The following is a 26073-nucleotide window of genomic DNA, read 5'->3' as shown; positions in this document are numbered from 1 at the left end:
TTACTGACTTAACTCTCCATGAATGTTAAAAAAAAATCAGTCCACTACCCATACCTTCCACAAACAAATGACAGGAGTTGAGTGCACTGGGGTACTTTGTTAACTTAGAAAATGTTGATACAAATTCTATGGTTGGTAGCCCTATGTAGTTGAGGCTAAGTGATGGGGCTTCAGATAAATGGCCTACTCGTTATCATCAACCATTCATAACGACAGGTGAGGGGAACAAAGAGTAGGACCTGTTCATTTTGGTAAAGCGCCGATAAGCATTTGTAGCGCCTCTGAGGGGTAGCAGGTTGGATATTAAACAATGGGAAAAAGGCTCGTACCCGTGCATTATAATATAATTTTCCACACTGAAAAAGTAAAGTGAGTCTGTTATGAGGTCATTTAAACTGCGAGGACAACCTCACAGGTACCCATTTACCCCTGGGTGGAGAGAAGCAATTATAGTAAAGTGTCTTGCTCAAGGACACAAGTGTCACGACCAGGATTCGAACCCACACTCTGCTGAACAGAAACACCAGAGCTTGAGTTCGGTGTTCTTATCCACTCGGCCACGACACCCTATCTCTTTCTAATAACTCAAACTCATGTGTAAATAAATAAAGAAAGGTTAAGTAAACTAAGTTCTAGAAAAGGGCGGAACTCCTGATTGCCGAATCTCAATTTGGTATCTTGCCAAAACAACATTAAAAAGTGGCTATAAATCTAAACACCCCAAAAAGTTTGGACTTGGATACTTGATCACTGTATTGATGTTATTCAAATTTAACTTGGCCTATTAACTGGAAGGTTTCTGATTATTGTTGTTATCATAGGCACAGCGATTGGGAAAGATGGTGCGGGATATGCCACCACTGCAGGCACTACATCAGCTCATGCAGGTACATGTCATTTTTATATCGGATCATTTTCTTCTTGCATATGATATTATTATGTTTAGGGCAGTATCGTCGAGTCAGTGCAAAAAACAACAACAATTTTGCAGAAATTTTATATCTTGCCTGAAAATGCGCAGTGCAAATTTGTCATACCTCGGTGTGAGCTATTTTAAGGGAGATACAAAGTTTTGACAATGTCAAACTTGTGGGCAATTTAAAGCTCTTTTAGGAAATACAACATGTGTACTTGTTTTGTGCGTACATCCAGGCTATTTTAAGGGAGATACAACGTTTTGACAATTTTAAACTTGGGCGTAATGAGGATATACAGCACATTTGCTTTGACTTGAAGATATCATGTTTACTGGCTTGAGAAAGGTCTATCGTACAAAAGGTCATCTTTCTTAAAGGCAGTGGACACTATAGGCAATTACTCAAAATAATTATCATCATAAAACCTTTCTTGATTATGAGTAACGGGAAGAGGTTGATAGTATAAAACAGTGTGAGAAACAGCTCCCTCTGAAATGACGTAGTTTTCGAGAAAGAAGTAATTTTCCACGAATTTGATTTCGAGACCTCAGATTTAGAATTTGAGGTCTCGAAATCAAGCATCTGAAAGCACACAACTTTGTGTGACAAGGGTGTTTTTTTTCTTTCATTAATATCTCGCAACTTCGTCGCTGATTGAGCTCAAATTTTCACAGGTTTGTTATTTTATGCATATGTTGAGATACACCAACTGTCAAGACTAGTCTTTGACAATTACCAATAGTGTCCACGGCCTTTAAAAATTGAAAAAAATATATCTTCTTTCAGGGGAGACGCTAGATGAATGTGGATTGCGATTTCTTCTTGCCATGCGTTTCCATGTGTGTCAGTTACGCTCCATGCCACCAAGACAACAAGTAAGTAATACAAGGGTTGTGATTTTTCTGTTTTTAACCATACAGTACATCCAGGTTTTTTTTTAGCGCCCTCCCCCCCCCCACAAAAAAAAACCCCACAAAAACACAAAAAATAACAAAACATAATATTGACAATACAAAAATACAGCCAATAAAAAGTTTAATTACTTTTTTGTTAAATATTATTTTTAGTTTTCTCATAGTTCAAATCAAATTCATGAAAAATTTAAGATAAAACAGTAGATACAGCCCCAAATTGCAGAGCAGGGTTTTTTAAACCAACAATAACTGTACGTTAGTACGTCTTTGTGCTAACGTACAGTAGCGCTTCTCGGATTCAATTCGGGGAGATAAAAACTAATATCTTTTTCCATAGCCACATTACTTCGCATGGAACGTTTCTCAAAAGGCTTTGTTACCTTCGAAAGGCTTCAAAGTTTTTATTGCTATTAATCTTACAAGTGATTACCAAACCTAGAACTTCCTTTTTAAGTTATTTCAGAGACTAAATCAAGGACAGCTTTGCAACGATCATTTAAAAAACAAAACAAAACAACAACAACGATTTTCCTGTCCTGTTTGTTTTGACAACAGGTTCAGTTGAGACGCCAAGGTCTTGCCACATCACACTTTGCCTGGGCCTTCCACTCCGAAGCCGAGGAAGAACTCCTGTCCGTCATACCCGGGAATCAGATGGGCAAACCAACATGGGCTGAGTTGAGGGCCATGGGGGTTGGATGGTGGATCCGCAATGATATCACACTCAAACGATGCATAGAAAAGGTAAGACTCCTCTGCAACATCTATTTAATGTCCTTTGATTGCTGGAAATACCTTTGAAACGAGTGGGATAAAAAAAATCTATTAAAATTGTTTTGGTACTCTCTGCTAAGGACTCAAAGTTACCATCAAGCTTGAAACTCAAGCTCTTGTGTTTCTGTTCAGCAGAGTGTGAGTTTGAACCCCCAGTCGTGACAATTATGTCCTTAAGCAAGACTGTTAACCATTAACTAAGCTTAACTGAACTGCATTTAAAAAAAAAACACACATTAAAATGCAGGATAAAGACATGAGCAAAAATAGAAATATGGTTTTAAAAATACACAACAGTTAAAATTGAGACTTATTTTATCATTTTTGCTGCATCCTTCGGATGGGATGTGAAGCCGTTGGTCGAGTGTGTTATTTACTGCATGTAAAAAGAACCCAATGCTCTTATTGAAAAAGAAGTTGTTCAACCCGGTGTTCCTGGTTTGATTGGCTGCATATACTTTTAAAATGTAGCTCGACAATACCTTGCAGGAAAATACAGAATGTTAAAGCGCCTTTAGTGTCTCTGAGTGATGGATATGAGCGCTATATGAAAGGCCATTATAATAATATTATAATGAATGTATGGTGATGTTTCTGGACAGCTTGCCAAAGCCCAGTTCCAGGCGAATAAGAATCCCTTGGATGCCGCTCTCTTCTACATGGCCATGAAGAAGAAGACGCTAGTCTGGGGATTATTCAGGTACGTAGAAACGTTTCTTCTGGGCCTAATTTCACAGCACTGGTTAACGACTGATTTGATTCCTACCATCCGATAGTGCTGCTAATCGTAAGCACCTGAAAAGGCATCTTCCGGTGCTTACTGTATGAAAACGAAGGACTTAACAATACAAATCCGTGGTGAATGCACAAGATGGCTGCCTAATTTTCGAGCTAACCTGTGGAATATGTTTATGCTTATGCTTTTCTGCTACAGTTAGCACGAAAATCTGCTTACCATAAAGCAGCACTAGGAAATTGTGCCCTGGTCTTAGTCTCAGTATCTGTTTTCAAGCCATGGGAGACTTTGGAACTATAGGTGGCAGTAGACTTACCAGGTAAAATTCCATTGTTACTATAGTTCTGAGCACGCGCACATTACCATGAACAATGGACTTACCTGGTGAGTCTGCTGTCACCTAGTGGCCCCCAAAATCTCCTACTCAAGTTTGAAGTTTGAAAAATGTTGTTTTAAATATTAGTGCGAGATTGTGTTTGGTAATGTTGCTGTTTCTTTTAATTTTATAATTAACATACAGGTCTGTTAGTGATCAAAGAATGACCCAGTTCTTTAGTAACAACTTCAGCATTGAACGCTGGCGTAAGGCAGCCCTGAAGAACGCCTACGCTCTGCTGGGACATCAACGCTTTGAGCATGCAGCAGCCTTCTTCCTCCTAGCTGGATCTCTCAAGGACGCCCTCGAGGTTTGCTTGAACAACCTGGAGGACATTCAGCTTGCGATGGTCATCGCCAGACTGTACGAGGAAGACCTAGAGATGCCGACCGCCCAGAAGGAGATTCTCTACCGCAACATCCTGGGATCCGACAGCAACGGGAACCGAGTTGAAGGCCTTCAACCGTCCAAGGACCCTTTCCTGAGAAGCATTGCCCACTGGATGCTGAAAGATTACACCCAGGCGTTGGATACCCTCATCATCCCACCGGTGAGGAGAAAAAACAATGTGGAGTACCACGAGGTCGACGATGAACTTTGGGGGAACCCTGACGTCTTCAACTTCTACAACCATCTGAGGACGCATCCACTGCTGATGCGTCGACAGTTTGCTGACCAGGACAAACCAGGCATGTCTGTCCTGATCACAGGATTTGGAAGTGGGTCGGGGCTTGTCGCCAAAGAAGGTGATAGTTTCATTAAGGATGAGATCACAAACTTGGAGAGGAAGATGTTCTTTGCGACGGCGCATGCCCACTCGGCGGCAGGCTGCCCAATGCTCACCCTAGAAGTGTTGTCCAAGCTTCCACCGGTGAAATCCAATGGCATTCATTCGTGTGAAAACGGGGATGTCCAAGTGACGGTAGACACAAAGACCAACCATGAAATCAGTACTGAAATGATAAGCACAGGAACTATAGGTAGCTTCACCGAGTCGGGGCTCACAAACCAACCCACTAAAAAGAACCCAGAGTCTATGGACTGGGGTCAACCGTTGACCAATGGTAGAGCGGAGCCTGAGTTAGATTTGGACTGGGGTCAACCTATTGCAGGAAAGTTTGACGACGAGTTAAAACTGGACTGGAGCGATGAGAGCGAAGAAGAGGAGAAAGAGGACGATAAACCAACAGAGGGCGCCATTCCAAACCATCTACAAAATGGTGATCATACCACAGAGAAAACTGTCAGCAGAGGACAGTCCTCCGAGAGCGAGGAAGGCACTGTCGACGTCTTCGCCCAGCAGCTCAAGTTCTCGTCCTGTCTGAAAATCATGATGGAGGAGCTCAGAACATTGGCGACTGGATTCGAAGTGGAAGGGGGCCAGCTCCGCTACCAGCTCTACATGTGGTTGGAGCACGAGGTGGAGATGCTGAAAGAGCTATGCAACTACGGGGTCACGGGGAACCAGGGAGCTTCGGAGGACACCGGGGATGAAGCCGATCAGGAACTGGAGCATATAGATTGTCTGGCCGAGCGGGCTCTGCACGCCCGCTGGATCGATCTAGAGGAGAAACGACAACGTGCAGCCAGGAGGAAAAAGTGGCTGAAATGCCACCATCATCTGCTGAGAAGCTTAATGAGCTACGGGATCATCTACGGATTGAATGGAGGTGGGTTGACATCGGTCGCCGTAGAACTGCTCCTGTTGACGCAGGAGATACAACAGGAAAGCCTACAGCGACAGTTATCCACCCCTCTCCCACTTCCGACCACTCTGCCTCTCCTCTCGGCGAGCATCGCAACGTGTAAGACGGTCATGACCGATCCGATCATGTACTTACGGAATTTCATTCACGATATTCTGAACTCCATCCTGGATCTGACTGCGCCTCCGAGCCCCAAACGCCACATTAGTAAAGTGCTCACCATCCATCGACTCAGTATGGCACTCTCCGCCTGCGTCTATCAGACACTCTGCGATAGCGATAGCTTCAGCGGGGCCGATACGTACACCAAGTCCACTGGAATGGATGCTTACGACGGGCGCAACACGAATGTGATGTACCGTTCTGGTTCGGGTAACCTGGTTGGTGTGAGTGGAAGGAAGCGAAACGCTAGTAACGAGGGAATGCTGACTGTTACATCATTACCAGCAAAATGGCCAGGTGAGTCCTTTGTGCTTATTCTTATTACTGGGCCCAATTTAATAAAGTAGAAATTCCTGCTTAGCAAATTTCTTGGCCAAGAAATGACTGGTGCTCTAGTTGCAACTGTGGTATCTGTATGGTATTCTCTCTGGCTGGTAACGTATTTTGTTAAGTGCAAGGGCACCAAGGCATTTTCTTCTCAGTAAAGGGTACCCTATGAGGAAATTGTTAATTTCTACTTGAGCACTTCAAGGGCACCAAGGCAATGACCTGGGGGCATGGAGGCAATCGCCTTTGTTGCCTCCGTGAGAAATCAAAGTAGTATAAATAAAGTGAAGTATAAATCTCACATAACTTGTTATATTATAATATACTATTAAAACTCATCATACAGGAGTTGAAACATTACAAGCGCTACTCGTGAGCGAGCGGGACGAAGACTCGGCCACCCCTAACGTGTTTCTGTGCGAGAGTCTTTTTGCTGTCTACCTGAGTCAACTGGTGCACGCTCTTACAACGGGGAACGCCAGTGATCTCTTTCGTCTTGCGTCTCATACGCTGGACACCAAGATGTGGTCCTCCGTGTTCGGCGGTGGTGCTAAAGTACTAGATCAACCCAAATCTGCTCGTGAGTATTAAATAATCTCTTTCCCAACAAGACTGAAAGGCAGTGGACACTATTGGTAATTGTCAAAGACTAGTCTTTACAGTTTGTGTATCTCAACATATGCATAAAACAACAAACCTGTGAAAATTTGAGCTCAATCGGTCGTCGAAGTTGCGAGATAATGATGAAAGAAACAACACCCTTGTCACACGAAGTTGTGTGCTTTCTGATGCTTGATTTTCGAGACTACGTCACTTCAGAGGGAGCTGTTTCTCACAATGTTTTATACCATCAACCTCTCCCCATTACTTGTAATCAAGAAAGGTTTTATGATGATAAATATTTTGAGTTATTACCAATAGTGTCCACTGCCTTTAAATAATCTCTTTCCCAACTAGACTTAAACGGTTTGGGTACTTTTTGTAACACAAAACACAATGTCCACAGATTTACGTTAAATCTACACGGTTTGAACATGAAAATGGTTTCCCTTAAAATATAACTTGCTGTGGTGTTGTAGTTTTTGAGAAATGAGTAAAACAATGTTGCGAAAATTATTTTACGCGACTCTCCTGAAAACATCACTGTTTGTCTCAAAAACTTGACAACTAATGAAGCTGAAACTTCTACAGGTAAATTAAATTACATACATATTTAATCACAGTGAGTTGGGATTCATGTCATGGCCAAAAACTTGATCTACAAAAGGTATCAAAACCCTTTAAACTATTTTACTTTCTCCACGCTTATCTTTTGTGATTAAATAAATACAAATGTCAAGAATAAGTTTAAAGATATAAAAACAGAGCTCTGAAAGTTAAACAAAATATTTGTTACAAATTTCTGACTGGTAGCGAATACAAGCAGCACCGGTGACCAGACCCTGACTAAGCAGCGGAACCGTTATATGTTACGTCTGATGGGAAAGGCAAGTAGTGGGCGCCTTCCAGCATCGGCCACGGAAGAGAAACCGACCCCGAGAGATGTCTTTGTGCCTCCTGAGACGAGCATCATGGATTACTTCATGATCAAGGTGAGACTGAGAAAGACTAAGTTCCTCATCTAATAGATGTTAAGTTTGCATTGGGGATTAAGAATATTGCTTGCTTCTATCCTGACACCAGTGTGTGTATGCATTCTATACTCGTTGCGTTCCTGAGTTCTGGGAGGAAAAAAAACATGCATTAACATGCATATCACTCCGGTGGGGTTTGATCATAGAGCTATATATATTGACTAGAGCGCTAACTTGCTCCGCGTTTTGAAGCCACCCTGAGCGCAGACATGTTTGATGTGTTGCGTGACTACGGAACGATTTTAATTTTAAGAGAACACACATTGCCGCGATTTGTTTTTAATTCGGCATGTGCGCTTTCGTACGCGACTGCCCATTCGCGCACGTCCGCGCTACGAAAACCGTATGTTCGACTTGATTGATGTACTAAAAAAAGTATACGCGCCTTTTAAACATGACGCACATGGCGCTCGCAGTTTTGTACGCTCATCAGCAGATTGTGCGTTCACATTTGCTGCATTTTTTGCTTCGATGACACATAGAAAAGAACAAACGCACTATCATGCAAATAGCCGTACAATTGCCGTACAAAATTTCAAGCTTTTGTATTGGTTTGTACATAAACATGGATGCGCCCACACGGCTTCAAAACCTTAGTGCGTGTATAACGGGGTGTTAGCGCTCTAGTCAATATATATAGCTCTATGGGTTTGATCCAACAACGTTTGGCAATCCAGAGCAGATAATCTTACCAACTAGACCACCAAGACCACCACCGAGATCGCCTGTAGCTAGAGCCGAATCCTATATCAATATCTGAACATATTTTGTTTTGTTAATGATATTACACAGTAAGGTATTCAACTGAACAAACACAAGACTGCCAAACTTTTCTGGTTGTAACTTTACTGGCCCAATGCTAAAAACAATGCCTTTGGTCCCTTGTTATTTCAAGCCCCATATGTTTTACTGGCCAAATACTAATACCGGCCTCAGGCCTGCAGTTAAATTTTTTATACTTTTTTTATGCAAGTCGCCGGACACACAAGGCCTTCAGCCACTTCAAGGTGTGGGCTACAATCTTTTTTCAGGGGCTGTTGCCGTTGGATGGTACATGTAGGCACCTAGCTGGTAGAGCAGAAAGCTACCTCCCCAACTTAAATGTTCAAAACCCTATGCGTTCATGAGTCAAATATCATGCCTTGCCTCCTTGCACAATCACTGAATATTATCTACGGTTTATAATCCTCAGCCTTACATCCCACCCAATCAAGAGGGCATTGACTTTGACTCTGACGCTAGCGACAGCTCGGACGACGAAGACTACGACGATGATCTAGACCCCTTCGGACCACCCAAGAAGCACTCCCTGCCCCAGCCCGGTGAGACGGAACACACCGACCCCAGCTCTTTCAGTTGGTGTTTGATGCGCTATGCCTTCGTTAAGCTTGTACTCCATAAGATACAGACGTTCCTTCCAACTAGCGGAATAGAACTGGCTGGTAAGTTGAATATATGTTTTTTAACTGTTTTTTTATTTATTTATTTGCAACCACAGGACAATACAAAGTATGATTCGATTAAAATACAGCAATCTAAAAATCATCAAGGCGCTTCCAATATAGGAATGCATTAAAACATACCAAAAATACATATAAAATATAAATTAAATTTGGTGTGGTCGAACTTAAAAAGTTGTTAGAAAAAATATCAGGATGGAGAAACAGGCCAAAACAGGCCAACAGGGGTGAAGGTTTCAAAAATACTTTTGTAAATATAAATGTCAAAATACATATTTGATTTATTATTTTATTAATTTTAGCAACTTCCTATTTCATGGTTCTGCTTACCGTAAGCAAAGAATCGTCATTTATGGAACCCGGGAAATCCACGCTTACGTCAATCCTATTTCACTGGTTAGCAGGGATTTCTGGCTTGTGCACGTGCATACTCCATGTAACTAGACATTCTTCGCTTACACAGCTAGCACAAAAATTCGGCTATTGCACAATAAGCAGAGAATGGTGATTATAAGCGCAGAATTTTGCAGTAAGCAGAGCCGCGATATTTGGGCCCAGTCATACTTTCTTTTAGCAATTTAACCCCGGTACGATTTTTGTTTCTTCCAACAGAGCTTCCCGTCTCCTCTCCCAAGCTACACAGCATTCTGAAGCTCTTGGAGCAGTGGCAGCAGGCCATGATGAGGAAGCTAGATCTATTCGCTGGACCCCCAGTGGATTACATACCCGGGTGTAGTGTAGACACGCCTAGCGCTGTTGGAGGCCCCGCCCTACTGCTCTATAAGGGGCTTCTGGAACCCACTAACACACCTTTCAGGTATGAGAGACAATGAATAATAATAATAATAATAATAATAATAATAATAATAATAATAATTAGGATTTGAAACTTTGCATGGTGGAGATAAGATATAGAAGAGTTTGCGGTAACACCATGTAATAACAATCTCTAAATGAGTTGGGGTGGTTCTGAAAAGAACCATTGGTTTAACTTGACGTTTCGATAATAATAATAATACAGCATTAAAGGATCTATGTACTTTTTGTAGGACAAAAAACACAATGTCCACAGATTTACATTAAACTAACACAGTTTGAAGATAATGATAGTAGAAAGCTTCCCTTAAAATAATACTTGCTGAGGTGCTGTAGTTTTTGAGAAATGAGTAAAACAATGTCATGAAAATAATTTTCGTCGCACTGTTTATGAGACAACAATTATTTTAGCATGTAAAAACACATTTTCATGACGTTGTTTTACTCATTACTCAAAATCTACAGCAACTAATATTTTAAGGTACGCTCTCTACTATCATTATCGTCAAACGGTGTAAGTTTAATGTAAATCTGTGGACATTGTGGTTTGTGTTACAAACAGTACCCAAATCCTGTAATCAGGCGCACTTTACTGAAAACATTCAAACGAACACCACACAATGTTCCAAGGAAATGCATTCATTACTTGTTTTTTTAATAATACGCACAATGGTCCTTGTCATTTGAAACGTGTTCACAACCAACACTGTCCTTGTGCCCTCTTCCTTCATAATGCCCCATTCTTAGACTCGAAGTCAACACTTGAACATCATTTTTTTTATGAAAGGTATCACACAGTAAGGTATTAATATTGTATTACAAAAAAACCAAACTGCCAAACTTGTTATTTTACTGGCGCGATGCTAACAATACATCACTGGTCTATTCCCTTCTCTTCCTACGCTCTGTCCCCTTCCTTTGTACTCTACCCTTTCCCTGTACCTGTCCCTTCCCTTCCTACGCTCTGTCCCCTTCCTTTGTACTCTACCCTTTCCCTGTACCTGTCCCTTCCCTTCCTACGCTCTGTCCCCTTCCTTTGTACTCTACCCTTTCCCTGTACCTGTCCCTTCCCTTCCTACGCTCTGTCCCCTTCCTTTGTACTCTACCCTTTCCCTGTACCTGTCCCTTCCCTTCCTACGCTCTGTCCCCTTCCTTTGTACTCTACCCTTTCCCTGTACCTGTTCCTTCCCTTCCTACGCTCTGTCCCCTTCCTTTGTACTCTACCCTTTCCCTGTACCTGTCCCTTCCCTTTCTATGCTCTGTCCCCTTCCTTTGTACTCTACCCTTTCCCTGTACCTGTCCCTTCTCTTCCTACGCTCTGTCCCCTTCCTTTGTACTCTACCCTTTCCCTGTACCTGTTCCTTCCCTTCCTACGCTCTGTCCCCTTCCTTTGTACTCTACCCTTTCCCTGTACCTGTCCCTTCCCTTCCTACGCTCTGTCCCCTTCCTTTGTACTCTACCCTTTCCCTGTACCTGTTCCTTCCCTTCCTATGCTCTGTCCCCTTCCTTTGTACTCTACCCTTTCCCTGTACCTGTCCCTTCCCTTCTACCATTTTATTCCTTTCTTCTAAACCTCCTCTTCCCTCATACACCTTCCCTCTCTTCATAATAATAATAATATTAACTGTATTTATGATGCACTTTTTGCCAAAGGATACAAAGCGTCTGGTATTATTACTGCAAGGAGTGGGCCGTAGTTTTAGATATAAGACCTAATCCTTAGCACCATGTAATGGTTTACAAGGTGCTGTGGCGCGATTAGCTGCCAATCCAGCCAGGCACCGGGTTCTTTTTACATGCATATATACAACATGGGACCAACAACTTTACCATCTGAAGGACGAAGCAATGGTTAAGTGTTATTGCTTAAGGATACAAGTGTCACGGCTGGGGATTCGAACCCACACTCTGCTGATCAGAAACACCTGAGTTTGAATTCGGTGCTCTAAACCGCTTGGCCACGACACTTCATACCCTGCACTTCACTTGAACCCTTCCCTTCCCTTCCCATATACCATTTCCCTTCATCCTTCATCCTTCATCATGTGTTTACTTAAACAAAAATGAAGTTTTAATTGCAAGAGTTAGTCAACCCTCTATGCTAGGCCTGGGCGAATTATTCAAATATCCTATCCGTAACCGCGAATGCCTTTTTTTTCTTAACCGGATATCCGCAATGGGCGCGAATACCTATTTATAAACCGTATAGTTCTGTAATAACAACCAAGTAACCGGATATTCTTAAATATCCGAATATCCGTGGACGTCGGGCGACAACTGATAGGAATGTTTTGTCTGAATCCTTATGAAACTTCTATTAAGACAGCATAAAACAGCATAAACTAAGTATTTAACTATGCTCACCTCCGTGAAGAGTTAAAACAATGACATTTCTGCAAAATTTGTTCAAAGATTACAAATGTTTTCCTTCACGTAGAGTCAATCACGATCAAAAGAAAAAGCAATCGCCATCTTTAAATTAGATCCGGTTATTTTTATGAATGAACCGAGTGATACTGTCTAAAATTAATATCAATCCGCCCATGAGATCTCATTCACAAATGAACAGTGCCCTCTAGCGGCAAAAACAATATAGCGCCCTCTAGCGGCGAAAAAAAACTATTCGAATATCCGGTTAATTTCGGATAGTTGGCCAGCGGTATCCGAATATCAAAATTTCACTATTCGCCCAGCACTACTCTACGCTCATTACCTTCTCAAGACGTCAGAGTTATGAAAATCCTTTTCGAGGGTACTCTAAATTGTGTTTGTTCTTGCTATAATTGTTTTGTCTTTTAATGTTTCTCAGCCATGTCCTTGATAAGACTTTCAGGTCATAACCTCACTCAGGCATAGTTATGTATCTGAAAAAACCTTCATGAAAAAAAAAAAATCCACAAAAAAAACCAGGCAGTTATCGTCATGTTCCTTGAACAAAAAAACAAAACGGTAAAAAGGTTCCTTGAGAATCATGTAATGAACCCCGTACGTTGTATCTGCTGTATGGCCAAAGTTTTCGGTTCTTCCTGCTCCAAAATCAAGAGTCAAAAGTCGAAAACACTATTACATGACAGTATATTCTTTACACAAGGCACACATTTAGAGCATGATTCACAGCTGTCAGCGCCTCAAGGCAAAAACAAAAAATATATATATATTTCCCCCATGCAGAGCTGTTATTTCTTTATTTAAACATGTACAAAGTACAAGTACATGTATTTATATATGTGTTTCTATGCGTGTTATGTATATGTTATTTCTTTGTTTAAACATGTACAAAGTACAAGTACATGTATTTATATATGTGTTTCTATGCGTGTTATGTATATTATTTGGAAAAAATAGTTAATGGCCTGACGTTTCGACCCTAGCAGAGTCTTTCTCGAAGGCTAAAAATTATTAAAAATATTATTTGGGTTAGTGTTGTAATGGAGACCACAAATTCTGAGACCAAGACCCTAGAAATTCTGAGAGTCCCCTAGAAGATCGAGACCGGGTTCTCCTTGGAAACCAAGACTTAAAAGGGGGAGACTGGGATATCTGAGAGGGGGCCAAGACCTTCCTATCGAGAGCGGTCGGAAACATACTGTTAAAAAAACCCCCACTGTGTCATGCCCTGTTTACTGGGGTCGATTTTATGAAACTTAGGCTCTTTGAAAAGCTCTTGACACAAGACTGCTTGACAATTTTGTTTTTGCTAAGCAAAACATTGAGTCAGGTATCAGCCACAATAATGCAAACTTCGGGCTGGTATTCTGATTCTGCTAAGCAATATTTTTCTGAGTTTTTGTGCTTACAGGCTTTATGAAATTGGGTCCTGGTAACTGGGGTCGATTATGAAATTTAAGCTCTTGGAGAGCCCTTCGATGCCAAGACTTAGACTTTGGACAAAGACAAAATCTTCAAAAAAACCTCAACAACGGATCCCGAAACTCGTCTCAAGATTTTACAATACTGCTTCAGATGGTTTCTTTTTTCCATCCACATGAGGCGCATGGAAATGAAAGAAAGTGCCGAAGGACAGATTTTTGTTTTTAATGAGACAGACAACATAGCAGAAACGGTTTTGAGGTTTTAATTAGTTGCTAATTGGAAACAAAGTTTTAATTGCTTATCAGAAAAAAAAGAAGATTTTGTCTGTTCATGGAATCAAGCCACAATTATTTTTCTCTCGTATTTTTAGCATTGTCCAACCAAACTAATTCTTTGGTGAAAGTTGCTTTGCATAGACGTTTTGGGTCTGGAACAAGTCTTCATACTTTTCTCTGTATGTGTGTTTTTACTCTAACTATTGAATTTTATGGTCCAGAAATTATGATTGAAACTTTCTGGTAAAGGACCAAGGGGATTTTGCACTGTAACAGTAGCCATCCATGAGGCGCATGAAAATAAAAGAAAGTGCTTATCAGAAAAAAGACCCGTGTATGAAATATTTTTGTCTGTTCACAGATCCAAGGCACAATTTTGTTTCCTGTGTTTTTAGCCTAGTTCAACCAAACTAGTTCTGTAGTGAAAGTTGCTTTGCATAGACCAAGTCTTTGTCGCTTCTTTGTATGTTTTTTTGTTGTTGCTGTTAATTGGTCCGAAAAGAGAGAATTAATCTTTCTGGTAAAAGAACCAAGGGGACCTTGCACATGAAAATGAAAGAAATTGCTTGAAGGACAGATTTATTTTTTAATGAGACAGAAAACATAGCAAATATGGTTTCAAAGTTTTAATTAGTTGCTTATTAGAAACAACGTTTTAATTGCTTATCAGAAAAAAAACGCTGTAAAAAATGTTTTCTGTTTTCCTGGAATTCAAGTAGCAACTTTTTTCTCTCGTTTGTTTTAATGTAGTTCAACCAAACACGTTCTTTGGTCAACCAAACAAGTGCTTTAGTGAAAGTTGCTGACAAATGAGTAAAACAATGCCACAAAAATAACATTCATCTCAGAAGATAAAAGATTATTTTAACATATATGTACACAGTGTGTACTCCGTATTTACGCAACTCTCCTAAAAACGTTGCTCAATGATTTTCATCATTTTTCCTAAAAAATGACTAATGAAGCTGAAACTTCTACATATAAAAATATATGTAAATTGTATTACATACATCTTCATTCTCAGCGAGTAGGGATTCATGTCATGGCCCAAAAACATAAATCTACAAAATATATCAAAAACCCTTTAAATAGCTACTTGAGCGGAATGTTTTGACGGAAATGCAATTTTAACTTGTATAAAATGCGTTTGTTCACCATTTAAATGTAATTTTGATAGGTGCACACTTCTGAATTTTTCGAAGTTTTGAAAATTGAAAAGCACTTCTGCCGTAAAAATGACGCTTTGACGTCATGCTTGGGAGTTTACTTTTTTGTACCTCAACTCTGCAGCAAAGCGGCTATACAAATTGGAGCTGCCAACTATGATGAGCATGTAACATGAGTGATTCGTAATGGTGCTTTTCGCGAATCTTTCAGAAGAGCGTTGGATAAGGGTATTCAAATTGACCGTTTTTTTTTACACAATTAAAATCTATTTGTAGTCATATGACTGGTTTTCCTCATTAATTGAAAACATTTTAAATGAAATTCAGCAAAGTTCACAACTTGACATTTTCGTTCAATCAGGTCTTTAAAAACTTTTCTGTAATCAAGTTATTTTAACTTTTGTTTTACCCTCAGGTGTAAACAGAGCACTGCGCTCCCTTCTAAACGTCTTTGGAACTACTTAGTGAGGCAGGAAGTGGTACAAGACATCTTCATTACGTACATCTTCAAGAAGAAGAGAGGCCTGGAGGATACAGTGAGTGTTTTCTAATGAGGAGAATCGTTGTAATTAGTGACGCAGGGGGTGAAACGTGCATCCTTGCATCCCCTATTACTATAGTAATTAAATTAATTAAGAATTAGTTTCATTTAACAGTTTTCAACAATTTTTGCCAAGGTGTATTGCTACAATTGCGTACTTTGTCCCTTTGGTGTGTATTCTTGAGCTAAGCGCAAAACTATTTTGCTCAGCAGGAACAGGTCACCCTTGCCCCTCCCCACCAGTCACTGGTCTTACACTAGTTTTTACTAATACATGTAATAATACATAAACTCTTGAAGAACTATTTTGAATTTGATATTTTTTCAAAAAAAAAAATTAAAAAAATAAAACTATTTTGCTATGCAGAAACAGGTCACCCTTCCCCAACCGTTAACTGGTCGGAAACTTGCCAATACTAAATAAATTCATAAAAAATTATTTCCAACTAATAAGTTTTCTAAAATTTAGCATGAAGTGTATTGCCCCAAGCACTACTACATCCCAATTTTGTATTCTTGAGGAAAGCACAAAACTATTGTGCGGAAAACAGGACAGAAACATGCACCCTTGTTCATTGAACCTAGGGCTTAATGTCCCATCTGAATGATTAAGCAATTGCGCTAAAGTATCTTGCTAAAGGACACGAGTGTCAAGATTGGGACATGAACCAACACGTGGAGCAAGTTTGTGCATTGACCTTTAGTTAATTTGCTATTTAAATAATGCATGCCTGGTCTTTGTTTCAATCGAACATGATTAGTCGGTTGAATTGCCAAATATGGCAACCACCATGGCGACGGCGAATCAAAGAGAGAAAAAGCCACCCAAACTTGCTCTTTGCTGATGAGGAACACCATCAGAGCTCAAGTCACTCTTTGAGGCCGCTGATCGGTGTAATTACCAAAAGCGTCTAATGCCTTTAAGTCCAGTCGACTCTAGTCAGCCGCCATCTGAACTTGCTCTCTGCTGATGGGAAACACCAGCGGAGCTCAAGTCTATGTTTCAGGCCGCTGATTGGTGTAATTATCAAAAGCGTCCAGTGCCTTTAAGTCCAGTCGACTCTAGTCAGCCGCCACCTGAACTTGCTCTCTGCTGATGAGAAACACCAGCGGAGCTCAAGTCTCTGTTTCTGGCCGCTGATTGGTGTAATTATCAAAAGCGTTCAGTGCCTTTAAGTCCAGTCGACTCTAGTCATCCGCCATCTGAACTTGCTCTCTGCTGATGGGAAACACCAGCGGAGCTCAAGTCTATGTTTCAGGCCGCTGATTGGTGTAATTATCAAAAGCGTCCAGTGCCTTTAAGTGTCTGTCGACTCTAGTCATCCGCCATCTGAACTTGCTCTCTGCTGATGGGAAACACCAGCGGAGCTCAAGTCTATGTTTCAGGCCGCTGATTGGTGTAATTATCAAAAGCGTCCAGTGCCTTTAAGTCCAGTCGACTCTAGTCAGCCGCCACCTGAACTTGCTCTCTGATGATGGGAAACACCAGCGGAGCTCAAGTCTATGTTTCAGGCCGCTGATTGGTGTAATTATCAAAAGCGTCCAGTGCCTTTAAGTCCAGTCGACTCTAGTCATCCGCCATCTGAACTTGCTCTCTGCTGATGGGAAACACCAGCGGAGCTCAAGTCTATGTTTCAGGCCGCTGATTGGTGTAATTATCAAAAGCGTCCAGTGCCTTTAAGTCCAGTCGACTCTAGTCAGCTGCCACCTGAACTTGCTCTCTGCTGATGAGAAACACCACCAGAGTTTGAGTCACTCTTTCAAATCGTTGATTGGTGCATTTGTGTTGCATTTACAGGTGGATTCAGTGAGAGGTATGGCGGGATTTCCCCCGGCAACGACCTCCAAGGTTAGGGTCATCCACAAGGACCAGGAGAAGATTCCAGCATTTTGCTTCAACAAGGTTTGTTGCTTTTCTTATCTCCTCGGAATAATTATTTGATAATGACAGGCATGATTTTCTTCCTACTTATAACTTTTCTGATTTTGTATCCCTTGGAAAAATCTGTGAAAAATTGTTGTTCATAAACCCTGAAAAGTATATTAGGGGATATACCTTGTGTTCATGTAGGTCAGCCCTTGTTTTTTTAGTTAATAAATGATTAAAACAACCGGTTAAAAAAACGGAATGACCAGAGGGCATGGAGGCAGTGACCAAGGGCATCAAGTCAATGACAAGGGGGCATGGAGGCAATTGTGATATATCATCAGGCTTGGTTCAGGCGTTGCATTTGACATAAACCTTTGAAATGTTTTCCGATATCATGTTTCATTTTACATGGCATGTCACATTATAGTTTTGTGAATGTCATAAAAGCTTTGTACGTTAATTTGGTAATGACCATGTGACTTGCATGAAATGATCATGTGATTGAAGTGTGACATGAATGTGACTGTTAGGCTGTATCCGAATTGGCGGCTACGGCTACGGCTGTTTCTAAGGGTGTTGCTAAGGACGTCCTATACCTCAACGCATGGCGATGCGAACAATCTAGCCAGAGCCGTATTCGCCAATTCGGGTTCGGCCTTATCGTATAGACTGATTGATTTTGTGGCGGTCATGTGTTTTACCATGTGATAATCATGTGACTAACCTTCCACTTTTATTATACCCATTCCTTCCTACCGTCCATTTCCTGAAAACCCTAGGCCGACTGGAAGAATGTAACCATGAACGGCGAATACAGAGTATGTGCCCCTGACTCGATCCGAGCAAACTAACATTTCATAGCCAAACCAAACTCTTTCTCTTCCTCTTCCTTTTCCTTCTGCATGCAATGTTTTGTTTCAGGTTGAGGGTAGCCATGGAGAATAAATGCCTGTTAGTGTTCTCCCTTGTTTTTAAAGTTCAAAGGATAGTAACCAATATTAAAAAACAGTCTCGTAGGGTTAAGAGGGACCTTTCTTTAAAGGCACTGGACACTATTGGTAATTGTCAAAGACCAGTCTTCTCACTTGCTGTATCTCAACAATTGCACAAAGTAACAAACCTGTGAAAATTTGAACTCAATTGGTCGTAGAAATTGGGAGATAATAATGGAAGGAAAAAACACCCTTGGCACTCGAAGTTGTGTGCTTTCAGATGCTTGATTTCAGGACCTCAAAATGTAATTATGAGGTCTCAAAATCAAATTCAAATATTTTAGTGGAACCTAACTTCTTTCACAAAAACTATGTTACTTCAGAGGGAGCCATTTCTTAATGTTTTATCTTATCAACAGCTCTCCAGTGCTTGTTACCAAGTAAGTTTTTATGCAAACAATTACTTTGAGTAATTACCAGTAGTGTCCAGTTCTTTAAAGACAGTGTACATGTTTGGTAACTGTCTAACTGTCTGTTTTATTTACAAAACAAAAAGTCAAAGGACTACAAACTATTACTGAAAAGCAATTACTTCAAAACATTTAAACTCAAAACATTGATAAGTTTAGTGCAAAACCTCACAGGCATGATATTCTTCTTACTTGGGTCTGATTTTCTCGATTATTTTGCCCTCTAAAAAAAACGGCAATTTTTTTGTTGAATAGTCTGAAAAGTCTACTAGGGCCCTTAACCAAAACCACAGCTTCGGCTCCGAATTCAGTTTAAGCTAGCTTGGCCCCGCAGTTGGCTATCTTTGCGCACATGGTCATCCAGGGCTTCAGACGAGAGGACGGAGCCTGAAGCCGAATCCAGAGGCTAGGCGTGGTTTCATTAAGGGCCTAGGTTAGCCATTGTACTGGTCAACTGTTGCTAGGTCAACACTTGTATCGGTCAACTGTTATCAGGTCAGCCCTTGTACTGGTTAACTGTTATCAGGTCAGCCCTTGTACTGGTCAACTGTTATCAGGTCAGCCCTTGCACTGGTCAACTGTTATCAGGTCAGCCCTTGCACTGGTCAACTGTTATCAGGTCAGCCCTTGTACTGGTTAACTGTTATCAGGTCAGCCCTTGTACTGGTCAACTGTTATCAGGTCAGCCCTTGCACTGGTCAACTGTTATCAGGTCAGCCCTTGTACTGGTTAACTGTTATCAGGTCAGCCCTTGTACTGGTCAACTGTTATCAGGTCAGCCCTTGTACTGGTTAACTGTTATCAGGTCAGCCCTTGTACTGGTCAACTGTTATCAGGTCAGCCCTTGTACTGGTCAACTGTTATCAGGTCAGCCCTTGCACTGGTCAACTGTTATCAGGTCAGCCCTTGCACTGGTCAACTGTTATCAGGTCAGCCCTTGTACTGGTCAACTGTTATCAGGTCAGCCCTTGTACTGGTTAACTGTTATCAGGTCAGCCCTTGTACTGGTCAACTGTTATCAGGTCAGCCCTTGCACTGGTCAACTGTTATCAGGTCAGCCCTTGCACTGGTCAACTGTTATCAGGTCAGCCCTTGTACTGGTCAACTGTTATCAGGTCAGCCCTTGTACTGGTCAACTGTTATCAGGTCAGCCCTTGTACTGGTCAACTGTTATCAGGTCAGCCCTTGCACTGGTCAACTGTTATCAGGTCAGCCCTTGCACTGGTCAACTGTTATCAGGTCAGCCCTTGTACTGGTCAACTGTTATCAGGTCAGCCCTTGCACTGGTCAACTGTTATCAGGTCAGCCCTTGCACTGGTCAACTGTTATCAGGTCAGCCCTTGTACTGGTCAACTGTTATCAGGTCAGCCCTTGTACTGGTCAACTGTTATCAGGTCAGCCCTTGTACTCAATAAAACGCAACCCCTCAACAAGGACGACACCCTCAAATAGATTTTTATTTGTTTTAAAAAGACCTTTCTTTTAGGTCAAATTATATTTTCTCAGAATTGATTTCATCTCACACGCAAAGTGGATACTAATTTGTCCTTTCGAACCTGAACAAGATGTCTTCAAGATGCTTAGGAACACGCCTAACAATTAAAAACAAGCTTAGCTTGCTAGGTTAGCCATTAATCCTTTTTTCTGGGCATGGTACGCAACTAAATGAGCAGTAAATAACCGCCATGGCCAACTACGTAGATCCGCTTATATAGGTTGGGTCATAATTTTTCCCTGTTTTTTATTGTCTGCTGATTTATAGGCTAAGTTATAAAGGAAGGTACAATAAAAAGTCACATGTGAAACGTTGCTGTCAATTACAGTGGTTACTTTCTGAGAAAACATCAAGGCAAATTTTGGGGATTCACATTTTAATAATAATAGGCTGTATACTCCCCAGGGAGCTGAGATGGTGTGAGGAATGATTGAAGGCCCAGTGACTGTGGGTAATATTGTTGAAGCGCCAAGAGCATCACTGCATGACGTACCTGAGAGCTATATAAGAAGCCACTATTATTATTATTATTTAATTATAATAAAAATTACAATAGTGGCTTCTTAAATAGCGTCACTCAGTGACACTCCTGGTGCTGTAACATGGAGTATTTTCTGTAAGATGTGGGACTACGTTATTAATTATGAGACCAAATCCTTAGATAGCACCATGTAATGGTTGACTAGGTGCTGTGGCGCAATGTTTGCGTGCCAGTGCTCTAGCCAACTGAGCTAGTATCTAGCTAAATGTTGGCAGTCTCACTACTGTGTGAAAGTAACGTCATCAGAAACATTAGAACCATTCCGTGGTGTCTTTTTTTGTGAAAGCTACGGCCATAGATGCTGTGGATAGATTAAATGTTCCTTATGAAAACACTTTCACAAAGTTAGCGAGACCACCAACATTGAGCTTGGATTAGCTCGAGCGCCAGCATGTTAAACCGGAGGTTGTTGGTTCAAATCGTGCTCTAGTAAAATTGTCTTTGTTCGAACCCCAAACTGATCAACATGTGACACTCTAATCAGCTGAAACTTGCACATGTGACTTAAATTGTGCCTTTCTTGTTAAATTTGCCTATAAATCAGCGTGACATGGACAAAAACCAATCTATGACCCTACCCTCAAGCGGGAAATATTTTGTTGCTGCTAACCAATTTCTGCTTAGTGGTAAGCAAATCTGTTTACCATTCTGTGTCGTTATTACAGTATACTGCTTACTGTAAAAACAAACAAATAATCATAACTTGCATGAAGTTAAACGAAACAATTATTACAGACCCAAGAACATTAATCTTAAAGTCATAAACGTGTCATGATTCTATGAATTGTCATTTTAATGTGGATAGTGTGTAGGCCGAGGTCTTTTGCTTACGAGAATTTCAGTGAGAATTTGAACTTTGCATGGCGGGAATTCAATCAAGTGAGGTTTGCGGAGACACTAAAGGCAGAGTCGCACTGCAGCGAAAACGATAACGATGCAAAGATAACGCATTGGTTGAGTTCCTCCACGCAGAATACGCCCACGCTTATTCATCCAATTGAGGGCGTGCGTTTTTAACGTTATCGTTTTCGTTCTCGTTATCGAGGCTTGTGTGACCAGGCCTTAAGAGCATAAAACTCTCTCTGAGTTTTGATGGTTCTGAAAAGAACCGGTGGTTTAACAACTCAATGTTTCGATCAGTATGCTCTGATGGTCTTCAGGCGAGTGCTTGATTATGTTGATGTTTTTGATTAAAGGAAAGGTACATGTAAACGATTGGTATTAAAAACTTGTAAGAAGTATAGCAGTTTTCACTAGTATAAAGCATTATGAAAGGATGAGAAAGCACAAAGGAGAATCTTTGGCTGCGGTTTCCAGGACAACCCTGGGTGGCACGTCTAATTAGATTCATCGAAATTAAGTTTTTTTGTTTGTCTCTCATGTTTGATCTTTCCACAATGGTTGGGGTGTTGGTGTTTTTGCATCGATTTGTATCAAATTTTTCTGGGAAAAAAACTTATATTTCTTGGTGATTATGGTGAAGGGATTTTTGGAAATGGGCTTATCATTTTTGTTTTGGTTTTCTGTTTAATATGCAAATTTTTTGCTGTGGTGGGAAAACCTGAGCAATCAGGTAGGGAGTGCAGACTCCTGTCCAATGTGTGAGATTTCAACTGGGGTCCACAGAGTTAATAATAATAGTAATAATAATAATAATAATAAAGTAATAATAATAATAATAATAATAATAATAATAATAATAATAATAATAATAATAATAATAATAATAATAAACAAACATTTATATAGTGCCAAATCCATTAAAAATGCTCCCAGGCGCTTTACAACAATAAAAACTGACAAAATTTTAACCACAAAAACTAAATAATTGAAAGGTCCAAAGATGTTGAAAAGAATGGAATGAAACCACCGAGCTGACAAGTCAATGTCATGTACCACGTCAAGTAGGTAGTGCAAACTCGAGGCTCCTGCCAAGGTGTGAGATTTTAACTGGGGTCCACAGAGTTGAAAGAAATGGAATAAAACCACTGAGCTTACCAGTCATGTACCATGTCAAGTGCTATTCGTTAAAAAGCTTGTGCAAAAGGTTGAACCCCTGGGCTCAATTTCATGGAGCTAACAAAATTATACTTTACAGAATAAGGTTACCAGCCAAACTACCATGTCTTGTGCACAACTGCCCAGATAAAAACAGGATTACCAACCAAATGTCCACATGATTTCCAGGATAAGCAAACAACTGTCGAATACCAGCAACTAGCAATATGCAATGCGTGTAAATTTGGTTGGTAATCCTGTTTTTATCAAGGAAGAAATTTCATGCTCAGCAAATTTTCGTGCTTAGCAGCTCTATGAAAGTGGGCCCTGATGTTTCGACCCTAGCAGAGTCTTTTGACCCAGAGAAAGTCTCTGCTTGTTTCAAAACTTCAGGGAATTCAAAATTATTTTTTGACGGACAAAGTTCCAATTCAAGTACATGTATTTTGAAATCACATGAAACAAGATAAACAGTAAAACGGATCATAATTTGGATATTTATAGGCAACATAAAAAATATCTTCATTACATGTACGAACGATTTCTTAATGAGGTTATATTATTGGCTCCAGGAGAAACCTGATTGCTCATTAAGTTTGAAGAAACCTGTTAAGAGTGTTTTTTTCCGCTCGGTAATTAGTGTAGGCCTACAAAAAAAAAACCCAATAATAATCAGCACTCAAGAAAAATAAAGCCCTCCACTGGTATTTCTTTCTTTTGTTGAGGGCTTGGGATACTTCTATTTCTATGTTTATTTATAGAACTAGTAGGGGAGATGGCCTTAGCTATTGATCCAAGTCGGACATTTGTCAGAGGCATCGTTAAGCACAAACATATTCTATGTAATGGCAAGTGCAGTTCGGTTATTAACTGCGATACATGTTTTAATAAACCATTTTTGAATTGAATTGAATTCGATTGAATAAAAAAAAATAAAAAAATCCATTTATAGCAAAAAAAGGTATTATAAACGTGGTATTTGTAGGTGAAGTCCTTATCAGGTGATTACAAAGTTTTCTTTAGATAGATTTTAAGCGAAAAAAACAGTTTGATATTAAATCTGTATTTTGTTCTTATTTTTAAAAGCAAAATTATTTGGATGTTCATTGTAGCAATACTTTTCTAGCAACCTGCCAGGAAATTTGCTAACTTATTTCATCTATATTTTTTTCCTGACTTATCTTGGCACCATGATGTGGACATCAATGTTGTTTTTTGTTTTGTTTTTGTATTTGTTTGCTAACAGTATGCAGTTACATTGATTGAAGTTTACTAATTGTAGACCTCTGTAGAACAACAATCTTTAGATAATAATATAATAGTTATTAATTTTGGTTTTTACCCATACACTGATGTGTGTTAGCACTGTATACTCAGTACTTTCCCGAGTCCTGTGAAAAAATATCACAGGCATGTTACTCGGGTGGGATTCGAACCCACGACCCTTGCAATTCTAGAGCAGTGTCTTACCAACTAGACTACCGAGGTTGCCCGGCGGCTAGAGGCAGTTCGAATCCTATGTTTTGGCAGCGGGTACCGCAACGATATAATAGATGTTAATAGTTATAGTATAATAGTTTATTTTCATATAGCGCTTTACACACCCGAAGGGCATCTCAAAGTGCTTCCAACATTGTTACCCCTAGTCATTGGGTCTTAAAACATTCCTTTAACCATCTCAGCTCCCTGTAGAGTACACAGCCTGTGCAACAAATATGCGCTTCTACGAGTAAGCTTAATCAATCACAAGTACTATCTCTGCCCTCGGCCACAACGCCCCACGAAACTGGAGCATCAGAAATAACATTATTTTTTAAAGTAGTGCAGCCAGGGTATGAAATGGCATTTTGCAGTTTGGGTCTTTAGCTAGGGGTTATAAAGAGTGCGTCCACTTTCCTGGATTGAAACTAAGGAACTGAGTAGGGCACTAAGTGTCTTAAAGACACTGGACACTATTGGTAACTGTCAAAGACTAGTCTTCACAGTTGGTGTACCTCAACATATGCATAAAATAACAAACCTGTGAAAATTTGAGCTCAATCGGTCGTCGAACTTGCGAGATAATAATGAAAGAAAGAAAAAAAAAACCATGTCACACGAAGTTGTGTGCTGTCAGATGCTTGATTTCGAGACCTCAAGTTCTAAATCTGAGGTCTCGAAATCAAGTTCGTGGAAAATTACTTCTTTCTCGAAAACTATGGCACTTCAGAGGGAGCCGTTTCTCACAATGCTTTATACCATCAATAGCTCCCCATTACTCATTACCAAAAAAGATTTTATGCTAATAACTATTTTGAGTAATTACCAATAGTGTCCACTGCCTTTAAAGGATAAACTGTTGTATCGGATACATCACTTTATGGAAACACAAAATAGCAAATCTAGCGATACATTGGTTATATTACGCCCTGAAACTTGTTGAAATTTAAAACAAGTAATGAATACATGTACATCAGCAATTTGTACAAAAACTGAAATGCAAACTTTGGTGGTGTTCCCCCCACATCATGTCAGTTCATTGCGGAATCAAGTGTTTGTTACTTTGTAAAACAAAGTTTTAGTGTCCTGAAACTGGGTTTCAGACATAAGCGCTTAACTGTTAGGTTGGTTTGCCTCTTCCTTCTGAAACTACAGAACGCTTTCAGGGCATGAGGTAGGAAGCCCTTACTCTCCAGTGCGTTGACGTGTTCCAGGTTGTCATCTATGATCAGCAATGATGAATCTAATTGTAGTCTAGCCAAATCAAATACTTTATAACACATAACAAGTCATCATTGCATGAAAAATCGCAATTGCCTAATTTATTGATATTCCTAGAAATAACTTTTCTCAGTCTTGAAAATCTAAACCATTTTGTTAATAACTTCAGCTTGTCAGGGTTATAACTCATAACTTGTGAGCAGGGTCCAATTTCGTGGCTCTGCTTACCGCCGTACTCTGCGCTTACAATCACCATTCTTTGCTTACAGCAAGCGCCGAATTTCTGCTCTAGCTGTGTAAGCGTAGAATGCCTAGTAATGTGGAGTACACATGGCGCAGAAGCCAAAATTCACTGATAACCTGTGAAATAGGCTGGACGTAAGCACTGATTTCTCTGCTTCTGCAAGCGTTGATTCTTTGCCTACGGTAAGCAGAGCCACGAAAATGAGC

The 26073-nt window shown here is 40.4% G+C and overlaps 1 protein-coding gene across 2 annotated transcripts in view; it reads left to right on the top strand.

Annotated features, from left to right (window-relative positions):
- The window catches only part of LOC117295320 (dmX-like protein 2), a 75875-nt gene that overhangs the window by 39957 nt on the left and 9845 nt on the right, over nt 1-26073 (top strand). Inside the window, exons 16-27 of one of the 2 annotated variants that reach the window (XM_033777893.1) lie at nt 822-887; nt 1704-1792; nt 2387-2575; nt 3208-3305; nt 3862-5882; nt 6259-6492; nt 7326-7504; nt 8739-8988; nt 9619-9823; nt 15492-15612; nt 17416-17520; nt 18267-18305. In XM_033777893.1, the coding sequence (XP_033633784.1) occupies nt 822-887; nt 1704-1792; nt 2387-2575; nt 3208-3305; nt 3862-5882; nt 6259-6492; nt 7326-7504; nt 8739-8988; nt 9619-9823; nt 15492-15612; nt 17416-17520; nt 18267-18305 (3596 nt within the window). The remainder of the gene's footprint in view (nt 1-821; nt 888-1703; nt 1793-2386; nt 2576-3207; nt 3306-3861; nt 5883-6258; nt 6493-7325; nt 7505-8738; nt 8989-9618; nt 9824-15491; nt 15613-17415; nt 17521-18266; nt 18306-26073) is intronic. The other variant, XM_033777894.1, reaches the window with a different exon arrangement.

Source organism: Asterias rubens, chromosome 10 (genome assembly GCF_902459465.1).
Source record: "Asterias rubens chromosome 10, eAstRub1.3, whole genome shotgun sequence".
NCBI lineage: Eukaryota > Metazoa > Echinodermata > Asteroidea > Forcipulatida > Asteriidae > Asterias > Asterias rubens.
Note: the sequence above shows the minus strand (reverse complement) of the source record. Positions and strands in the feature narration are given on the sequence as shown.